At 39.5% G+C, this 20,215-nt stretch overlaps 2 protein-coding genes across 4 annotated transcripts in view; both read left to right on the forward strand.

Moving 5' to 3' along the window:
• Positions 1–10,756, forward strand: LOC110047871 (uncharacterized). Of its 3 annotated transcripts, none has more exons than XM_020753616.2 (12): positions 1–424; positions 1,010–1,123; positions 1,883–2,182; positions 2,862–3,164; positions 4,098–4,144; positions 4,623–4,673; positions 5,157–5,207; positions 5,989–6,036; positions 6,874–6,894; positions 7,584–7,619; positions 8,329–8,376; positions 9,194–10,756. In XM_020753616.2, exons 2-12 carry the CDS (start codon positions 1,114–1,116, stop codon positions 9,551–9,553), a joined length of 1,275 nt encoding a protein of 424 aa, XP_020609275.2. In that variant the 5' UTR covers positions 1–424; positions 1,010–1,113; the 3' UTR covers positions 9,554–10,756. The 3 variants fall into 3 exon arrangements, with proteins under 3 accessions (XP_020609275.2, XP_020609274.2, XP_089134462.1); XM_020753615.2 differs by lacking the exon at positions 1–424 and adding an exon at positions 431–708; XM_089278336.1 differs by lacking the exons at positions 1–424; positions 4,623–4,673 and adding an exon at positions 431–708.
• A 2,082-nt stretch (positions 10,757–12,838) lies between these two features.
• The window catches only part of LOC110047875 (uncharacterized), a 19,445-nt gene continuing 12,068 nt past the window's right edge, over positions 12,839–20,215 (forward strand). The window contains exons 1-6 of the mRNA XM_020753622.2: positions 12,839–13,077; positions 17,371–17,433; positions 17,744–17,869; positions 18,370–18,505; positions 19,592–19,759; positions 20,165–20,215. The exon at positions 20,165–20,215 is cut by the window's right edge and continues 107 nt beyond it. Of these exons, the coding sequence (XP_020609281.2) occupies positions 17,428–17,433; positions 17,744–17,869; positions 18,370–18,505; positions 19,592–19,759; positions 20,165–20,215 (487 nt within the window). The 5' untranslated portion in view covers positions 12,839–13,077; positions 17,371–17,427. The remainder of the gene's footprint in view (positions 13,078–17,370; positions 17,434–17,743; positions 17,870–18,369; positions 18,506–19,591; positions 19,760–20,164) is intronic.

Here is a 20,215-nt window from a genome sequence, read left to right on the forward strand (position 1 = left end):
TGCGAAACACAAGTTGTTCATCTTGCCTCGTGACTTTCACGCAACCGGGACGGTGTTACAATAACAACGTGTGACATCACGTCATTCTCATCGGTTGGTTAAGGGACTGTCTGTGTGGTAAGAGATTGCGAGACTCTCGAATTAAAGTGACAAAGTGAAAATACGGTTGTCACTGGCTAAGCGACCTGAAAAGCTGCTCGTGAAAACACGGCCAATAAGTTTGAAATTGTCGTTGGTGACAGGAGGGTTGATTAACTTTTCATGTCTTTTGACGTGTTTACTTGACCTCAATATTGCTTTAAAGGCTCTTTTTGTGAATTTAAATTAACACCCTAATAACACAATAAACACCAGCACGTTACAAAATGCAGATCATATTCAAAGAGCGCGTGCAAAGATCATTGCATACAGCCTGTAGCAAATGGTGAGTTATCGAAAAAAATTCTCACAATACATTGTAAAGGCAAGATTATGTTGACCTTCACTAACATGGTTGTCTCGGCAAGTTTGTCTTCCTGTCCACGTGAAATGATACACGCGTAAAGAGAAGGCGTGACCCGGGGCGCGACCGACCGGAACAGTTTATTTCAAAGGCTGGTTCGATTGAAATAAGTGAGTTTTAGCCACTAAGAGATCATCTCAGCAAGTTGCTGTCTTTCTGTGCCACTTCAATCTAGAAATCTTCGTCTCTTCGGCAACAGAAGACAGGTAATTACTATATTGCAGTTTCTCAACTATACGACGGTGATACATGTCCGACTGCTATTAATTATGAAACAATATCAACCGTCTGATTTTGAAGTGCGTGTTAGGTCTTGCAAAAGCTATTGCGGATTTTACATACATGTTCGGAGACAGAGGCGGTGTGGGAAGCGCTAAAGACGAATATTAGCGATTCAACTCCGCAAAAACCCCCGTACGATGGTTCCTCTTGTGATAATAGTTTTGCCCTCCTCAGATCTTTTCATTGTAATCCGTCGCCTAATTATCTTCCATTCATTATGTGCAGTGTGTCTGTGACAGAAGACAAGGGAGTTAGTTCGGCAGTTGCAGTGTAATCCTTTGAACAAATATAATAAAATATCCACACTTGGAAACAGCAGAGAACCTGTGATGACCGATGGTGAGTCGTAAACGCTATATAAATCTCGTATTGACTCGTGTATAGGGCCAAATGACGACAACGAGTCGTGTTATTCATGGTTAATCAAGTTTTGCGAGTATCCTTTTTGGTATTGCTCAAATCAGAATTGGAGGATGTTGTGACAAATAAGTTTATATTTTAGGGTATATGCTGCCCGGGAAAATATAGAATAAACACAACTAAACCGACAAAGCAATCGATCTGCGGTAGCTATGTACGTTTTCTAAGCTGTACAGACGCGTAACCTAAGGGACAGTGGTATTGGCAATGTTAGGCTGACGTAACTAGGGTCTGGCCTGCAAACTACCCCGGGACTCTAGCCTGAAATTGTCGGTTGTTGAGTGCGGTGCTGTTGTGTCTGTCTTTTTTGAAGAGTGTCTTTTTATTATCACTTATCTCTATGAAAGGAGTGCGTCCAATTAACGGGTATCGAGTTTTGAGTCTGAAGGGCAAGGGTTTCAAAAACGCAATTCAACCCCCCCCCCCCCCGACTGAAATTATCGGAGAGTACCCCAGTGAGGCGGTGCGCGGAGCTTGAGCAAGCGGAAATGAAACTCTACCAGCGTTGTAACTATTTTGGTGTAATAATCAATTTAATACGCGTTCCAGACCCGATGAGAAATAAATATATTTCCGCTGGTTAAGTGGGCGTAATTTTCCTTTTCCTGGATACATCGCTCGTGGAAAAAAAAAACCGTGATTTTTATTTACCAGTCATTTTACTTATTTTGTTGACAGCAACTGTATTTTGGCCCTTGAAAAAGGGAATACCAACCGAGGAAGAACTCGCCAGGCTTGCCGATAACATTCAGCAGGACTGGAAGAGACTTGGTGCGGCATTAGGATTGAAAGAAAAAGTATTGAAGGCAATAGAGGTTGATATACCCAATGATGTGTATGAGCGCGCCCTTGCTGTACTTCAAAAGTGGAAGAAAAAGATGGGCCGAAAGGCCACTTACGATAAGCTAGCTGCAGCCTTCAATGACCAATTGGTTCAGCGCCCTGCCTTGGTTAAGACGTTCTCTTCAGATACCCCGGGTTAGAAAATCAGTATCTTGATATTCATAGAAAATATTTACCTTTACTGCAGTAGTCCCAATTCATAGAACTTATTGACCTAGCGTTATCTTGTTATCCAAGTGCGAGGGAGGGCCGTACAGTACTTATACTTATATACAGAATATTGGCCCGACCGCAAGGTCTTGGCAGTACGTACCGACTGTGGCGAGGGTGGGGAAAAAAGGTAAGGGCTGAAATTCTCCTAATACGGTCCAGAGCAAGTTTGATTAATAAGAAACTTATAACACGACTGAAAATGTCAAGAAAAAAATCCAAAGACCACAAATCACAATTCTGATTAAGAGTCGACTTAGCGTCTACTCCCTTCTGAGAAGGAAATAATTATTAGAAGGAAAAGAAATCGAACTAGCAAATACTTTTGAAGTTGTAAATTGTTTTAGAAAAGTAAGTCATGAAATTGCAACAAAACCTTTCGGCATGGTAATTAAAAGCGGGGTCATTCGTGTCAATGCCCGGTCAAATACTAAAATATTGGACAATGACAGTGTGACGGGACAAGTTAAATGGGTTGTAACAGTTGGGATGAAAAAAAAGCTTTTTTCCCATTTATTACTAACACTTAGCCTTATTGTAATATTACATGCACTTCATAACTACACCTTGGCTTACTAAGGTCCATTTTTGCTTTCATGAACAGATAATAACATCTGGATGATAAAAAAGGGGGCTCCAACGGAACAGGAACTTCAACGTCTTGCAGAAGAAATACCCGAAGACTGGAAGAGACTGGGCCGAGCTGTTGGACTCAAAGAGAAGCATTTGAAGATAATCGAGATCGATAATCCAGATGATGTTTTTGAAAGGGCTCTTGCTACTTTGTTCAAGTGGAAAGAAAAACAAGGCCAAGAAGCTACATATCAAAAACTTGCTACAGCTCTAGATGACGAATTGGTGCAGCGTCGTGATTTGGTGGAAACATTCTGTTGTGACATATACCCAAGTAAGCAACTAGACATTAACATTTCATTTTGATCATTTGATTTCAGTTGCCTATAATTTTTTTCTCATTCAAGATTAGAAATAGTAATTGGACCGAGTGGAGTACAATTCAGAGAGTAACGGCGCGAGTAATTTCAAAATCGGACGAGCGCGAAGCGCGAGGCCGATTTGAAATTACGAGCACGATTGCTCCCTGAATTGTACGACACGAGGTACTAATTAATCGTATCTATAACAAATTTCGGAATTAAAAATGTCTTTTGAGAACTTCTTTTGAGCGAAAACGTATATAGCGTGTTTCATAAGTCTTGAAAACTGTAGGAAACATTGCAAAGAAAGCTATTAAAGCGCGCGCAATTGACGTGCAAATCACGTGGGTATCCGATTACAGGTGTCCAATTACAAAAAGTTCAAATTGGATACCTGTAATTGGACACCCACGTGATCGCACGCCGATTAATAATGGTAATAGAACTGAGTGGAGTCCAATTCGGTCTGTAATCATATAAGTAATTAACAAAATCGGACGACCGCGAAGCGGGAGTCCGATTTGTTAATCACGAGTATGATTACAGACTGAATTGGACGACGCGAAGCCCTGTTACCAATTAATCAAAACTATCACAAAATTCGAGAAACGAACAAACCATCGATTGAGCGTTGAACGATTAAACGTCGTTATGAATGCTGAAAAACACAGCAGCCGGTACTCAACGAAGTGCGCAACAGCGCGCGCAAAATGACGCGCACTGTCCAATTACAAGCATGACGCGTACACTGTCCAATTAATGCTCAAATCGGGCTGCTGATAGCCAATCACGTTCGAGAATTTTGTATTAGTTTTGATTACATGGCAAATAGGCGCGCGGAAAACCAATCACGGTCGAGAATTTCGTTATAGATACGATTATTGTTGTTATTGTTATTGTTGCAGACTCGGATGACACGTACGCTCCTGGTAGACGCGATACAATATCTCAGGTCAGGAATCTATTAACTACACGTACATGTAGCACTTAAATGTTTGGCTTAAACGTTCTGCTGTTCATCTTTCTATTTAAGGCGGCGAATTACGAGATGCAAAAACCATCAACCTGTCGCGAAACATTGTTTCGTCGCAAGTTTTGGGTTGATGAAAAACGAGCAACAAAGCCAAAATTTGCTGCTCAAAGTAGACCCGCGCTCTACTTTTCCCAATAACTTTCTTCAGTCCGCCACAAATGTTTTTGTTGCGCTACATGTTGATCAGGCAAGGTGAAAAACGCGAAACATCGTCCCAAAACTTGCAGCGAAACGATGTTGCGCGACAAGTTGAGGGTCTTTGTATCTCGTATTTCGCCTCCTTTAACTATTCATCGATAATTGATATTTACGAGCACATTTTAAATAACTCAATACGTGGTAAGATCTTGAATTCCTTATAATGGTTCATTTTCTCCATTACCCTGCAACGCTTTAGGAAGACGATGTTATCAGGTACAGAAGACAGTCAACCAGGCTTCTAACAGAGGTAAACTGCCCTTTCTGTACTGAGCCGTGATATTTCTGTCAACCTCTGCCATGACCGCTAGTCAACTCCCATCAGAAAGGTTTACTCCCAGCAGATTTCGTGTCAGTAAACAGTAAGACTAACGAGCTGGAGACAACAAGTCGAATATTTACACACTCAACTATAGCAGAGAGTGACAGACGGAGTTAAAGTTGCCCGACCGGTATCTTGGATTTTTGTTTTTTTGTCAAACGCCCTTTATACATGAACATCTCACCTCTTTTTTTTTCCTTAGACCCGAAACAGAAAATTTACCATCATACGTTAGCTTCACCTCACCGGCATGCGTCTCACGTATGCTGTATTTGCCAGAAGAATTGCTTCAAGCTGGTGAACATTTTTTTTTTCTTTTTGAAATAACTGTAGCTAAAATAAACCTTAAACCTGCTTGCAAAATTCTTTTTATCCTACCCTCCTCTAATCTGTACATTTGCATCTTTACAGTCGAGGGAAGAACCGACTAATACAGAACCACAAGTTATAGAAACAAAACAGGTGAGCATGTCGTTATTGCCTAGCAAGACATGTTTCCCTTGCCTCACGATTCTTCTGTCATTAACTTTAGAGATTTGCGAGATTGTGATTGAACAATAACAATCGGAAAATTGAGTAACTTCAACAAAGAATTTCCAGTAACGACATTGGTTCCTCCGACTGAAATGATGTGATCATTCTTGGAAATTAAGGAGAATTGAAAAGGGCCCCCTAGTTACAAATTCTTCCCACAGAGTTTTAAAAGAAGTAGCGAGGGTTTTTCTTTTGCGACACTCATTGATAAGCGAAGTGCTTATGATAGGTCTTTCTGATCTGATGTAATTAAGAAATAGAAAAAATGTACCGTGTTTCTATCGAGTTATAGAAACACGAGTGGAAGTTTGGGAGAACGAGAAATGCTGTGGGAACACGAGCCACAGGCGAGTGTTTCCACAGCTTTTTCGAGTTCTCCCAAACTTTCACGAGTGTTTCTACAACTCGATAGAAACACGGAGAACATGTTTTCTATTTCTTTTAGAAAACACCGCGACGAAAAAAAGAAAAACAACTTGTTAACTTTGATTATCAAAATGTAAATTCTCTTTGCTCGCGCCATTATTACGTTAACAGCCCGTGCTAGTTCTGTGTTTCCATCGAGTTATAGAAATACGATTTTTAACCAATCACCGCGCGTTTTTTCTTAAGACCGTTTTCTAAATGTTGATGGAAGGTCCTGAGATATCAATATAAAAATATATTATAGGTGAGTAACATAATGATCCTCTCCTATTTTCTTTGCTAGGACGATCCTCCTTCGTTTCAAGAAACCCTACAGGAATGGAAGAGAAGGGTATGATTCTTTTTTTTTTCAAGTACAATTTTATGAATAGCTGTATTTTATATGTAAATGCTCATCGCCAGTTAATACCAGTGATCCAGTGATCACTGATTGGCCTTTCAGGTTAAATAAAGTATTTTATTTTTATTTTATTCCTAGGATGCGCGAAATAATTTAGAAAATTGAGGAAAAAATATTTTGACGGGATTGAAGACTCCTTTAAGATTTTTTGATAAAACAGGCTTTAGATATAGAAATAAAACGTAGATGTAAGAATGTGAAGAAATGCAGCTTGAGCTAATAATAAGTGAGTCATAGGTAAAATCGAGTTGTGGTTACCCGGAAAGGAAATGATGCATTAGTATCTTTTAGATTCTCTTTTTCAACTCGTGATTACGTGAGCAAGAGTTGTAGTTGGTGATCATATTATGCAAATGAACGGTCGGTCCCTCATCCTTTAAGTTAGGGTGTTGATGTTCAATTTCTTTCTCACAGAAGCTCTATCACTTCCAATTTAATCAATGTCCCCATGCAATGAATGTAAGAAAGTTTAGAGTGCACCCACAAATGTTTCTGATATATATAATGAGGGGAAGTTTATTACCAAGTCATCGATTTTGATAAGTTACTCGAAAGAAAAAGTCAAAGGGATTCTAATTTAACATGCAATTATGAGCCCATGGAAAATAAGTATTGACGATACTTCCGTCGAGCAAGTATCCAGTATCCAGACAAGAGAAGAGTTCGATTATTGAAGTTAAAATACAGCGTTTATATAAGCCGTATAAGCTACATGTTAGGGTAACACAAATTATCTCTTTTTGTTTTTGTTTTGTTTTTGTTCTTTAGGAAAGTGCCCGAGCGCCGAAGGTAATTTTGTAGTTACTTGTTCATTAATTGTTAAGGGGCACCTATTCATAACTAGAATAGGAAGCAAAGGAAAGAGGAAAACATTGCATTGTACAGACACTCAAAAAGTGCCAAATGTAGAGAAAGGGAGGTTGATCCCAGTCGATTGCTTAGAACCGGAGAGTCAGAGGAACGAACCTAAAATAAGAAGTAGGTTAAAACGAGGGATCGATATCGGTCGTAGGTTCCAAGTTTTCCAAAACGGTTGGTCGATGAGCTGCGGGAGGAACAGTATAAGCGCGAGGAACTGCACTGCGCGTGGAAAAAAAGACGAAAGTTTTAATGCGAGAACACGAAAGAATACTATCTTGATATCTCGCTCCGCTGCACCATTCCATTTCTTTACTTGCCGCCTTCCGCGCTGCCAAACAACCAAAGCTATACGGCACAGAGAAGAAATTAAGCAAGATTTGAAATGATATACTTAAAGACAACCAATTGAAAATACTACACGCTGGTCTATCTACTAAGAGTTGATATAAATAACTTTGCTTAAACCACATTGGGGATTAAAAACTAAGTGGGTTTATATTAGGAAACTTACAGCTATTGAGGCTGTTCATTTCATCAACCGCATGATTTGTCTCAAAGCTTTAATTTTGCCGTTACAATATCTTCCTTTTGCAAACTTTTAATTTGTTTTTTCTTAGGATAAAGCACCTTCCTTTAGATCGCGACAATCAAAGGTAAGTTGAGGTGTTTTTTCTGTCAGTGACTGTTATCAATAGTGAAGTTACGATATTTTAAAAGTATAGAGAAGGCGATGATAAGGCACCACATAAATCAATACCACATAAAAAATATGTAGCTGGAACTGCTTGTAGTTAACAAATTCTAGTGTATATATATATTTTTATTTTTTATCCTTATAATTTTTAATTTTTCAGCTTTGGTTTTTAATTTCGCAGAGTAAATTGAAGTAATGTAGATAGAGGACCCCCTATCATTATCATTATCATTATCGTTATCGTTATCGTTATCATTATTACATTTAATATAATGGCTGAAAATGGCCACCTTTAGGGATCCCTAGCATCTGTTTCTTTCATAAAATTCAGCCCTATAATACTACCATTCCTTAGCGTTGTTACAAGAATATTTACAGATCAGCGGAGATAGACATTCCGATAAGAGAACGTCATTGTCGTAGCCATTGTCGCGTCGTCTTCCATTGTTTTTCCTTTATTTCATAAGCTTACCACTTTTTAGTTAAACTTGGTTTAGTACTATCTCAGTTCAACTTCGGGAAGGTTGATAATAAAGCCACTGTTTTGGCTCACTTGATATCAACGTCACGGCACTCGGCATGCCACATTATCTTTTCGATTCTACTCCTCTTACCAATGTCGTTCTTGTGTATTGTTTTAACCAAATGTGTTGAAATGTACTTTATAGGCGAAGGATGTCACTTGCCCAAAGGATAACCACGTGTTGGAAGAGGAGGTAATTTTGGTTTTGTAACTGGCATGCAACATTTTATCTTCATTTTATCTCCACATTTTATCTCCACCTCCACCTGGCTTAGCTTCAAGTCCCCCCCCCCCCCCCCGCCCTTACACACATACCCTTATACACAGAAGCAAGGGTATGTATGATGTCAAAGGATCTGTCTTTTGGGCCATTTTGATCTAAAATAGGATATAGATTTTGACTAGTGTGGTTTGAAATCGTGCATTCTTATGTAGAATTGCGTCTATTGTCCAGGATTTAAAGCGCTTTTAAGGTTAGCAGGACCACGTATGAAAGACGGGGACTAATTTTAGAGTTACGTCAGATTTGCATAAAATGTGCGTGAAGGCTTTAACCCTTTGACGCCAAAGTAGCCATATACGGCTACTTAATGGTCGCGCTCTTTGTACCACTTGTGACGTCATCAATTTAAATGTCACCAGATATCATTGATAAGCAGATAGTAGGGCTAGGATAGATCTATCTGCACAAATTTTGGCTTATGCGCATGCACGAAATTAAAATATTCTACATTTTTGTACCTAATCTTGGGGAAATCTATTTGTTTGTTTTAAAAATAGCCTTTTCAGTAAAACTAAGGCCCATTTAGCGTCATGGCAGCTAGGAAACTGATTTAAGGGTTAAAAGCGGCATTTTTTGTTTACCTTTGGCCGTCTAAGGGTTAAGGATCGCGCTGCACATTCCTATCAAAACGTCCGAGGAGTTAAACGCCGAAGTTAAGTGCAAAATAAATGTTACTTAAGCCTTATTTATTAATAAAGAAAGGTTGTTTGTTTGCGTTTTCTTTCAGATACATCAAATCAAGGACACGATGGATGCGGCAATGCAGAGAATGAATGAAATCCTAGAGGTTGTCCATCATGAACCTCCAAATACTGCCGCAGCAATTCCTGTCGACAATACGGAAGTAGAAAAAGTGACGATTGCCAGTGGCTCACTTGAAGCTGCTGAATTTCTTTCGGAAATTGATACTTCCCTTGCAGATGTTCAGGATGAAAATATGGATCAAACAGATCAAGGAGTCAAAAGACAGATAGAAGGAACTTCCGCTGAATTGTCTTCGGATCCATTCCTCGTGGAGTGGCCTTGGATTTCGGTAGTTTTCACCAGTAGCTGGGGACAATGGTTATTTGGCAGCGACGAGCAATAAAACGAAGAAGAGATTGTCTTGATTGCGAGAACCATGCAAGGTATTGCAGTCCCGAATTGTGGCCTGAAGAATGCATAGTGTTAGTCGTTCAAGTTGGTAGCTGTAGAATTGCCAATGTGGTTTTCACTCCAAGTACCAAACGTACGTACGTCAAAATATGTGTGCACAAAACTACACCCATACGGGACTCACAATGAGGTAACGACATTAGCTAGCATAAGAAGTCGCCTTGGTACAGCTGTATGCCACATCTTTTGGTGGCAGGCAAGAGAATATCATCCTCTTTTGCAGCAGACAATTGCTTAGTTCAAGAGGACGTTGATGCAAGTAAAAGTGAGTTAGCGAGTCTGTTTTCCATGCCCAGGGTACTTTTAACATGGGTGAAATCACATATAAGGAAGATGTCAGATTTAGAGAGTAGGAATTTGTTTATTGACATCATCCAAGAGCTTCAAAGGGGTAAACATCTGGGCACTCAGTCTAAAATGAAAACGTTTGTAACGGAAATAGTAGATGATATTAACAAAATCACATTCACATGAGCTTAAAGTTTTCAAGTTGTTAATGATCAGCTTTCACTGAGCATTCTTGTGAAGATAAAAAAAGAAAGCGACCCACGTTTAGTGAGTACCAGTCTGTTTAATAGGACGAGCTATTTCTGTCATCCTTTTATTCAGCGTAGAAGGAATCAACCGGCTTTCTGTTAATGACTAAACAGGTTTAGATGATTCGGGTGATTCATAGCAAGTCACATTAGTTTAATTAATTAATTTATTTATTAAATTTACTAACTTTCAATGACGATAAGTTAACCTCGAGTTGAATTAAGAAGAGACGGACAGCTTATCACGAAGGCGTGGTCAACCGTGAGGTGTGATACGATTAATTGTTACCTTAGGTGTGCGATATTTTTTTTATAAAATGTAGCTTTCATGATATTCATGACGTATTGAAAACTGTTCATGGACCATCGCGTTTGAAAATTCTCTTTGCTATAAAAAAGTTCTTAAGATATTGCATTCAGTTCCTAAGAGATCCCCATCGTTTCAATAAGACAAAGTCTCAGAGCATGAGCCATTAATTTCGTCCGTGAATCACGGACTTTGAAATGACCCACTCCCATTGGAACCGGTCAGCGATAACCAAAAAGATCGCGGGCTCTGGAGGGTTTACAAGGGAATAAAGAGGCATATTTTCAATGCATTGTTTGGTGTTTTTGAGAAATGAATGAATGCGATAACAAATCAAGACTGAGTACATGATTGTGCTAATCTTTATAAATCGTACGATGGCATTGATCTGCCCCCTGTAGACACTTAAAGGTCAAATGAACCAAAATTTAGACTTTTTTTTCATTTAAGTTCAACGTGTTCATTAAGTATAAAGTAAACATATTCTGAAGTTTCAAAAGAATTGGACGAAGCATTACGGAGATATTGGAATGTTAAAATCACTGCTTTTTTATCCTTCATGATCGAAGAGCGGTCGGGAGAGTTGTCGGATAATTGTCGGAAATAAAACTTGTGACGTCACTGTTGGTGAGCTCAAGAAATGCGGGAAATTCAAAAGTGTACGGTTTCAAGTTCACTCTGAACTTTGGAGAAAAACCACGCAAAATCAAAAGTCAGCACCTTCAAGTTCCTCCAGGACCCAAATCTTAAAAGGGAATGGCTTATAAAAATGAAAAGAGATATTTTATGCCCTCAAAGCATTCGCGTGTTTGTGTAAAACACTTTATCGAAGACAGCTTCGATCAAAATCTTGTAGTAAGGAGTTTGTTGGGACGTCCCTCCTTCAAGCTTCGTTATCTTGTTGTCAAGAAAGACGCGATACCGACGATTTTTAACTTCGCTATGGTACGTTGCAAGCCGGCAATTGGATAAAAAACAACGAAAAACAAGCGAAGAATGCCCGCCAAACAGCGGGCGAACTCCTCGGCCATTTCCCAAGTAAAATCAGGTTTGTGTTTAGATCCAAAACCTTCCCCACGAACGACTCACTGGTGCAGAAACGCACCAATGTTCAAGACAACAATGACGTCACAAAGCAGAGTCTTAGTTCCATTCCTTCCATTAAAGTGCGCGGTCATTTTGGAAACGTTTTCGTGAAACCTTAGGCTGTCTTCGTACTTTTAACTTTTTTACTCTCTTCCACAGTTCAGAAAGAAAAATTTCCGCATAAGTTTCCTTTTACATGCTTTTTTTTAACATTTCGTCGCTATAAAATGGCCGAAGAAAAGATGTCTAAATTTTGGTTCATTTGATCTTTAATCAAACAAGTTGATCGAAGGTCCGGACTAGAGTGTTCTCTCCACACCCCTCCCTCCCGGATTGTCTCATTGTAATTCGCATGACGTTCCTCTGACGTCTCCTAATCAGTATGTTCATACTGCCTTGAACCGACATTTTAAGCCCTAGATGTGCCAGGGGCCGATCAGGTCGGTCGGCGCGTACACTAGCGGCCCGAACACAAACTAGGAGTAATCAGGGATAAGTGGGTGCGTTTGAATGTTTACTTTTGAAATTTGGTTGTTCAACCGCAAGACAGCACACGCCATATTCGCTTTGTTGTTGCTTGAATATCGGGCTTCGCGAAATAAAAAAATAATAATATAAAAAAAGTTCTGGTTTAGGTGCGCGCGCACGTTGACGTATTCCTTATCCGGTAGTACATCCCCAAAATCAAGTCTATTCCTGCTTGTGTGCTCGTGCAAAGAGAGATTCTGCGTTAAGTTTAAGTTGTGTTAAAAAATTTTCACTGTTTTGGCTGGCAGCTGGTAGTTAAATGAAAGAGTGTATAAAATATGTCCATCTCAACATTAAAATCTGGATAGTGGTGTCCTATTGTATTACCCTTGAAATTTGAAAAAAAAAATTGTTGTCTAAATCTTATTAAACATTTTGATGTAAATATTATAAAATGCTACGCAATTATATCTGGAATGTGGGTCATTTGGATCTGTAAGGGCGTTGAACCTTTCAATTCTTGTTTGTCGTACAAAGCCAGGGTAAAAACCCTCCTAAAAGAGTTTTATTTCTTTCGGTTTCGGTTTCGTCATCATATTTGGTGATGATGCTTCACACTCTTGTCACGCAGTATTTTATTAGAAGATACATCTTTGGCAAACACCTTTTTTTTATCGTACAGATCAATTTGTTTAACAGTAGTGAAGGAAAAATGTCCGGCTAATTGTACAGTTGCTAAAGATCAGGTCTAAAATATTGATATAACACCAATCATCCTTGACCGACCTGGCAACGAGGGAAAATTCCCGGATAAACAAACAGCCTGTCTCGAAGTCATTTGCATACACGTGATACGCGGTGTGACAGTGGAGAGTGTTTCGGAGATATTAGTTGGTTTCTGGTGAAGATTTAGCTTTATTCTACTGGTTGCAAGACGTTGAAAATTGTCCGGGTGTCGCAGGATTAATTGGAAATCTATCAACCCTTTATTTCTTCGACAAAAATGCTGCAGTAAATCGCTTGAAGCAAACAACAGCACTGCAGTACATGAGGCTCGAGGTACATGCACAAATCTATTATTCAATTACGTTTGAAGTATATTTTCAATGTTTAACTTTAAGCGAGCAGATATATCCAGGTAGGAAGTCGCCATCCTCAAGCTAGTAAATATGGAACTGGACTGACATATATATTGCAATTTTGTTGATTTGGTTTAAAGAGAGAATACATTGTTGGTTCAAATGGAGACAAGCCGATTTCCGAGAAAATGAGGAATTAAATGCCGTCGTTTTATTCGAAAGTCGGTTCATCTGCTATCAAATTCTGACATTTTAAAGAAAATGTTCTTCAGGTTTTTGATCATTCTTTCACAAAACTGCAGATCAACACAGAAATGCAAAGGATCACTTCGGCGACTCTACTTTCGGTTTTATTTTATTTCCGGTTGGCGCGGTATCACCGGTTGTTTAAACCGCATCAGTATTAATGCCTCGTGTTGTTTTGGTACACAGGGACATAGAATATTTGATCTGAGACAAGTGACTTATTGCCCTTGAAATTATTTTATTCGGTTTGTTCATTCAAAGGAGATCGTGAATCATTGCATTAATAGACCTTATCACAGTTTTGGAAGCTATCTTGACGGGCAGGCAACATGTATCAGAAATTAAATTGTATGAGAATTCGATCGCAAATAATTGTCTTAAATGGCTGAATTCCGAAGAATTTATGAATAGCAAAGTAAACATACTAGGCGAGGAATTACATTAATCAAACTGGAGGGATGTAGCTGAGCTAGAAAGCACAGTCGCTTTTATAACATTGATACACTTGTCTCTGATTGTTTCGTTTAAGTTTATGGCATCCATAAACTGATGTTAATGAGAACTGAGAGACAATATCTCAAAGTCAGGCACACACATTCTGCATTGTAACACTTTATTTCAGAGACATGTAACACTATGAACCTCGTGTCATGCTCATAAGTAAATCCCAGTAACATAGGTAACATGCCACCAATTCCTGATCTCAAAGTCCATCAGAGATTCCCAGTTGAAAACAATCACCCCCTTTGGATATCACAACAAACCTTTCATTTCTTAAGTAAAGCCACTGTTATCTACATCGGTAAAAGACAGTGTATCAATGGTTCCAGTCATGTCTCTCACATGTCCACCTCATGCCCCTGATCTCTAGTCAAGCACACGCTCCTCGTTGTATTCAGTCTTCTCGTTTGTGCCGATCCTTCGCGACTGATTTTTCTTTTACCCTCCCACCCTCCCATGACTGGGACCCTTGCTCTACACATCTGAACCCCTGATACTACGCTTTAGGACCATCTTCAAGCGAATAAACAAAATCATTTAGATCTATAGAAATGTTCACCATGAATAAGGCTAATAATCTGTCTTTCCCAAAAAAAAAAAAAAAAAAAAAAAAAAAAATGGGGGCAAGCTTTGACACTACAATTCAGAATGTCGTCTATAGATACTGAACATTACTATTCCTCTACTTTTAGAAAAACATTTATCCATATATACTTATGATATCATTTGCTTAGTATAAAATAATAATAATAATAATAATTATACTAATAACTATACTATAGGCTAGGGTTATCTGTCTCCTAGCAAGCCTTAGACCTTATCATTAAGGGTGCAATGAACAGAGACTGTATTTTGGTGACTTTCTGTTGTTTGTTATTTAAGGACGGTGGCAGGGAAGTGCACCCATTAGCTGCACTTTACCCCACAGTAAGGCTCTAGTCCACTGGAGACAGGTCCGGAGAAATTACCTATTCCAAGGTGGCTACCCCCGGTACCACCTGATCTGTACTCCCCCAGGAGGGGCTCCCCTCCTGGTTCCCTCAGTCCCCCGGGACTGTGGGATATGGGCCTCACCCCTGGAGGCAGGTCAGGAACTTTTATTCCAGGGTGGCTATCCCCGGTACCACCCGATCTGTACTCCCCTTGGAGGGCCCCCTTCCTGGGTCCCTACTCCCCAGTCGTCCTTCCCTGCCACCCAAATTTTACCCACAGCCAGTGTGTATTTCCTAAATGTAGTATCGTTAGTGGAAGCTCAGACCAAGCCTCGAAAGAGGATCATTAACGCGAACTTTTACGAGGCTTACATAAGTCCCAGCCACTATGCGATAAGGTGTATTATACACCTGCCTGTAGAGGATGATAACAATATTTTATGAACGTTTCGTTCGAAGATTTTTTCGCGTTAGCCACGGCCACCTTTTGTTGACATATAACCGGATATCAGACAATTAATTACAAAACAGGTCTTGGACCTGTTTAACATATTTATGAAAACGCAAATACCAGAAGTCTCACTGGGGCCAAACCGGTTAACAAGAGATCCGCTAGGTTAAAAGCATTATCAGACGCCCCAGCTAAGGTTGAAATTCAACAAGCGCAAAGTACAAAACATTTTCTCGACTTTTCAATGCCACCAAGCTTAAGGCTGATACACACGAGGGGTTTTGCTCCTGGGTTTTGGTCCAGGGCCCCGCTTTTGAAGCAAAGCTCCTCCGTGTGTACCAACGATTTCATGGGAGCAGAATTTCCACCCTGCAAAATGCTCCACAGCATTAAACCGGTTAAATATTTGGAAGAAAGATCCCGGGGCAAATTGAACAAACTTGAAAACGCTTCCTCGTGTGTACCAAAATATGGAGCAAGCTCTTACTTTATGCTCCCCTGTGTGTACTAGTCGTGCAAATTGACCCTGAAGCATTTTTATTATTATTATTATTATTATTATTATTATTATTATTATTATTTATTTTTTTATTTTATTTTATTTTATTTTTTATTTTTTATTTTTTATTTTTATTTTTATTTTTATTACATTAAAAGACACTTGCGGTACAAAGATATCGCTGAGATAAACTACTACTTTGGAGTATGCTCCTGGAGCAAAACCCCTCGTGTGTATCGGCCTTTAACACCGCGCCGTCGACTTTTGCACCCTTCTGAGGGGCCGTCGACTTGCATGTACCTGCTTCAGTTGACAGTTGAGAGTCGATTTTTGGACTTAAGGAAGCTCAAAGCAGTTTCCAGCACTCCTGTTTTGATGGTGCGTTATAACCACTCTTTACCACTTGATGCTAAAATCATGTATCAAAAAACTGCCCAATCATTGGTGAATAAGTTGTTATCATTTTCGGGACATAATAGGTTACCAAAGCAACAGTATGACCTACTAAAAACACCCTTAATTACAGCTTTAGAGGCTTATAATTCAAAAACGGCACGGTTATTATTTTTTTATTTTATCAAATTTTAGTAAGTATGATAAGACGAAACTTTTGGCAAAGTTTTAAAAAAATCTGTACAAATGGATCGGAGCCACCTTACATTTTCAAAACTTTAAGGTGGCTCTGAACCATAGGTATAGAATTGTTTTAAAACTTTGCCAAAAGTTGCGTTTTATCGTGGTTATTAAAATTTGATAAAATAAAAAAAATTCACTGTGCCGTTTTTGAATTATAAACCTCTAAAGCTGTAATTAAGTGTGTTTTTAGCAGGTTATACGGTAACCTATTGTGTCACGAAAATGATAACAACGTGTTCACCAGTGATTGGGCAGCTTTTTGATACCATGACTGTAGCATCAAGTGATAAAGAGTGGTAATAATGACCTATCAAAATCTAACTGCTGGAAGCAGCTTTGAGCCACCTTATAAAAGCGGGGCATTTTTGACTAAAAGCAAAACTACCTGCATTTTAATAAACTTGACTTCATAAGGGGAGAACAGAACGCAACAAATAAAGGAGTTTTTCACCTGCAGGTGCGATGGCGACACATGTAGTTAAAGCTGGCTAAAGAGGGGGAATAGTAAGCATACATGACGTATACGGTAGGAGGAAATGGAATGCCCTTGCCCAGTGAATGATCGTTGTTTGAAAGTATGAAGGCCTTAAATTCCACGCCTTGCACCGCCAGTCCTAGTTCGCTGTCCCAAATAGTGTAGTTAGAAATCAAAAACGCAAATAGGGCAAAGAAAAGGCTAAAATTTTTTAACAGAAAAGGCAAAGTTCCATGGGACGTCAACGACGGAGGGGGAGGCGGAGGGGGAAGGTGGGGGTCTGACCTAAAGATCCACTTGACTTTAAGCGGTGAGTTAATGTCGACAGCCCCCTATCCTGAGCCAAACATTTTCCCGTCCTGCTCTCCACTCCAAATAATAATTCCCCCCCTGATATACAATCCACTGACTTTTCTCTTTCAATTATCTCTTTTTAAAAAAATATTATGGAATGAGATTTAAATGAATTTATCCACTCAGAAACTGTTTCATTAGAAACATTTCACGAAACAAATTACCTTCTGTGTGGTTAGGTTTCTATTCAAGACGGCTGTTTTCAGGTTTACATTTAGTTCTTTGTGGAGAAGGTGATGGAGGTACGTTTGATTATTATTTAGCTTTACTTAGGTGTGTGAGATTGTTACAAATATAGCTGCCATGATTTTCATGAAGTATTAAGAACTATTTATGGACCATCAATCCATCATGTTTGAAAATCCTTTTTGTTTTTAAAAAAGTACTTAAGATATCGATTTCCGGTAGAACTAAGATGAAATGGTTTTAGTAAGTAACAGTTTGCAAGCCGAAACAGATCAAAAATTCCTTTTTTGGATGTGGTAGTCCAGCAATACTTGCATGGCATACCCTGATCAGCTCACTTTATTTCATGTTTTTGTTCCCGTATAGCGTCGTTCTCAGCCATCTCTCGATGAGGAGTCGTGGACACGACAATACCAGTTGGAAAATGAAGATGATGCCTTGGCCAGGGCGCTGGAGCGTTCGCGATTAGAACATCTGCAACGCACGGAGAAAGTAAGTTAAATATATTGTTAATATTTTTTTTCTTCACCATTAGTCGCCAGTTTCTTGGATAATGCAGCAGCTTAGTTGAATGATCAACATTTATTATGCGGAAGTCTGAGAGTGGTTTTACCTACTTGCAGAGGGGGCTGCATTATGTTACAGTTTAGACAGAAAAGCGGACAGAATAAATTATTTTATTTTGCTCAAAGTCTGCTTGTAGTTTTGCTTTGTGTATGGGTAAACAAGAGGGTTATTGGATTTGTTGGTAGCTCCTGTCAATGCATGAAGCAGGAATGTCTACTTTGAAGGCGTTACGATACTGGTATAAGCTAGGATGTAGAAGCTGAATCATCGTGATACGTGGTTACAATCCCCAATGTGACATGATTGTTAATGAGTAGGTCGAGTAGGCAGTTACAACACAACTAAATGTGGCACAATTGATTACAGAGGCTCCAAAAATGTGGTAATTTATTGAAGATGGAACTCATGTACATCCTCTGTTACAGGAATCTCGAATGCAACGTGATGAACCGACACGAGGTGAGGAACCATTATCGAAATCATGCTCGTTGTCTCCTGCGAATGTACAGAGACAGCAACAAGACAGAGAGGAGACTCAGCTTTTGCGAAACTCTTCTAGAGGTTTGTTAACGTATCCCGCAATAATGGGCTTCTTTGCAGGAAATTGCCTTATTAGTCCTTGTTGGGTCTGTGACGTTGGAACGAATTAGGTACTAGCAGAAGTGTAGGAGAACCAAATCACAGGGAAGGAATTAGAAAACATCATGAACTACCCTGATAGAATTTTCTTCATCTTGAATTTAGAGCCATGCGGTCATGCGTACGCCTGTCGGCTTTGGTTGACTTGTACATGTATAGTATTGTCCGATTAACTACGCTTTTGTAGGACAAAAATGACGCGGTTTATCAATTCTGTTTTTATTGGTTCGTTTGTATTATACACGGCCGTTTGGTACAGTGCAACATTTTTTGAAAGTATTTGTGGCATCTTGTCAAAAGGATTGCATCAAAAGTATAACTTAGACGTTGATTTCAATATTCAGAGTCAATCTTTCAGGTCTGAAACTTGGATGGCAAACGATGTGTTTTGGGCTGAAATAGGGTTAAGCCTGGAACTGGGAGTCTGCCCATGTAAAATTCCAAGGAGCACTCCGCCGGCCGCGGGGGAACAACACGTCACTCCTAAGTAGCAGTCTACAATAATACTATGCTTACGCTCGTTGCTATGTCAATTGCAACGACCATTATTATGCTCACGCGCTCTGCATGCTATCAACCTCTGTGACGACAAAAATACCCTGAATTACATCGTGCACGTGCGTACCACTACGTCTTTGAAGTTCAGAAAATATGTGCTAAACAATCACTGGTCTAATAAACAAACAATCGCCGAATATTTATTATTTACCTGTGGAAAAGGGAGACAGCTGATTGCTAACAACTGACAAAATATATACGTTACTTTGCGCAACCTTGTCGATAATTACATAACATTTGCAAGTATTTCTCAGTGTTAGCTTTGACTCATTCATATCTGGATATGTAGTGAAATGATTAAAAACTCATCAAGCAGTGCCACTCATTAAAAAAAAGGTTCACCTAAGGTTGAGGAATGTTCCTCCAAATATATGTTTGGAAACCTTGATTAACCAAGGTAATTTTAAGGCTTAACACACGGACAAAATATCTTTGGCTTTGCATCGTCAGGAGCTGTGACTGCAGGTTCAGCAGGTCAAGGGGTAAGAGCCATTCCGCTTTGTCTTCCAAACAACTGCAAGTGGGATTCCAAGACATTACAATGCGTCCGAACTGGAGAGAAACGCTCATCACTTTACGTGGTCGATGAAGCACTTGAAAGGCTGAGGAACGAGAAAGGTATTTATTAAGTCAATGATTGAAAGAAGAAGTTATCTGCTACTACATTGCAAACAGCTAAAGTGCAGTATGGTTACCACAAGCCACTCTTCCTCTCCCACCCCCCGAAAATCCCACTGAAACGGCGCTTTGACAAACGTGCTCCCATTGTTTATTATCAGATTTTCACCGCTATGAGTAGATTAATACCTTGTGGTTCACCTCTTTACGTTTGAATTTGGGGGACCGTGTATCCGCGGTTCAGAGGGTCTGCAAAGTACAACTGCTCAAGTTAATGCCAATTTTTTTGGCCGACTCCAGACTGAGCTACATGTACGTAGACTGGATTGCAACGCAACGTAACAAAAAGTGGGGCAAACTTTATCATTAGCAATCGTCACCTTCCTATTTTTTCCTTTTAAATAGGTCCTGTGTGTGTAGTGTCCGTTGTTGGCCCATACAGAAAGGGAAAGTCCT

Source organism: Orbicella faveolata, unplaced genomic scaffold (assembly GCF_042242905.1).
Source record: "Orbicella faveolata isolate gen_17 unplaced genomic scaffold, um_ofav_v1 contig_46, whole genome shotgun sequence".
NCBI lineage: Eukaryota > Metazoa > Cnidaria > Anthozoa > Scleractinia > Merulinidae > Orbicella > Orbicella faveolata.

What these genes read in the sequence shown, in the direction of transcription:
- LOC110047871 (XM_020753616.2), top strand. An exon ending in AAAGTGCCCGAGCGCCGAAG is followed by an intron (nt 6,895 to 7,583) that starts GTAATTTTGTAG and finishes GTTTTTTCTTAG; the next exon opens with GATAAAGCACCTTCCTTTAG. An exon ending in ACCACGTGTTGGAAGAGGAG is followed by an intron (nt 8,377 to 9,193) that starts GTAATTTTGGTT and finishes GTTTTCTTTCAG; the next exon opens with ATACATCAAATCAAGGACAC.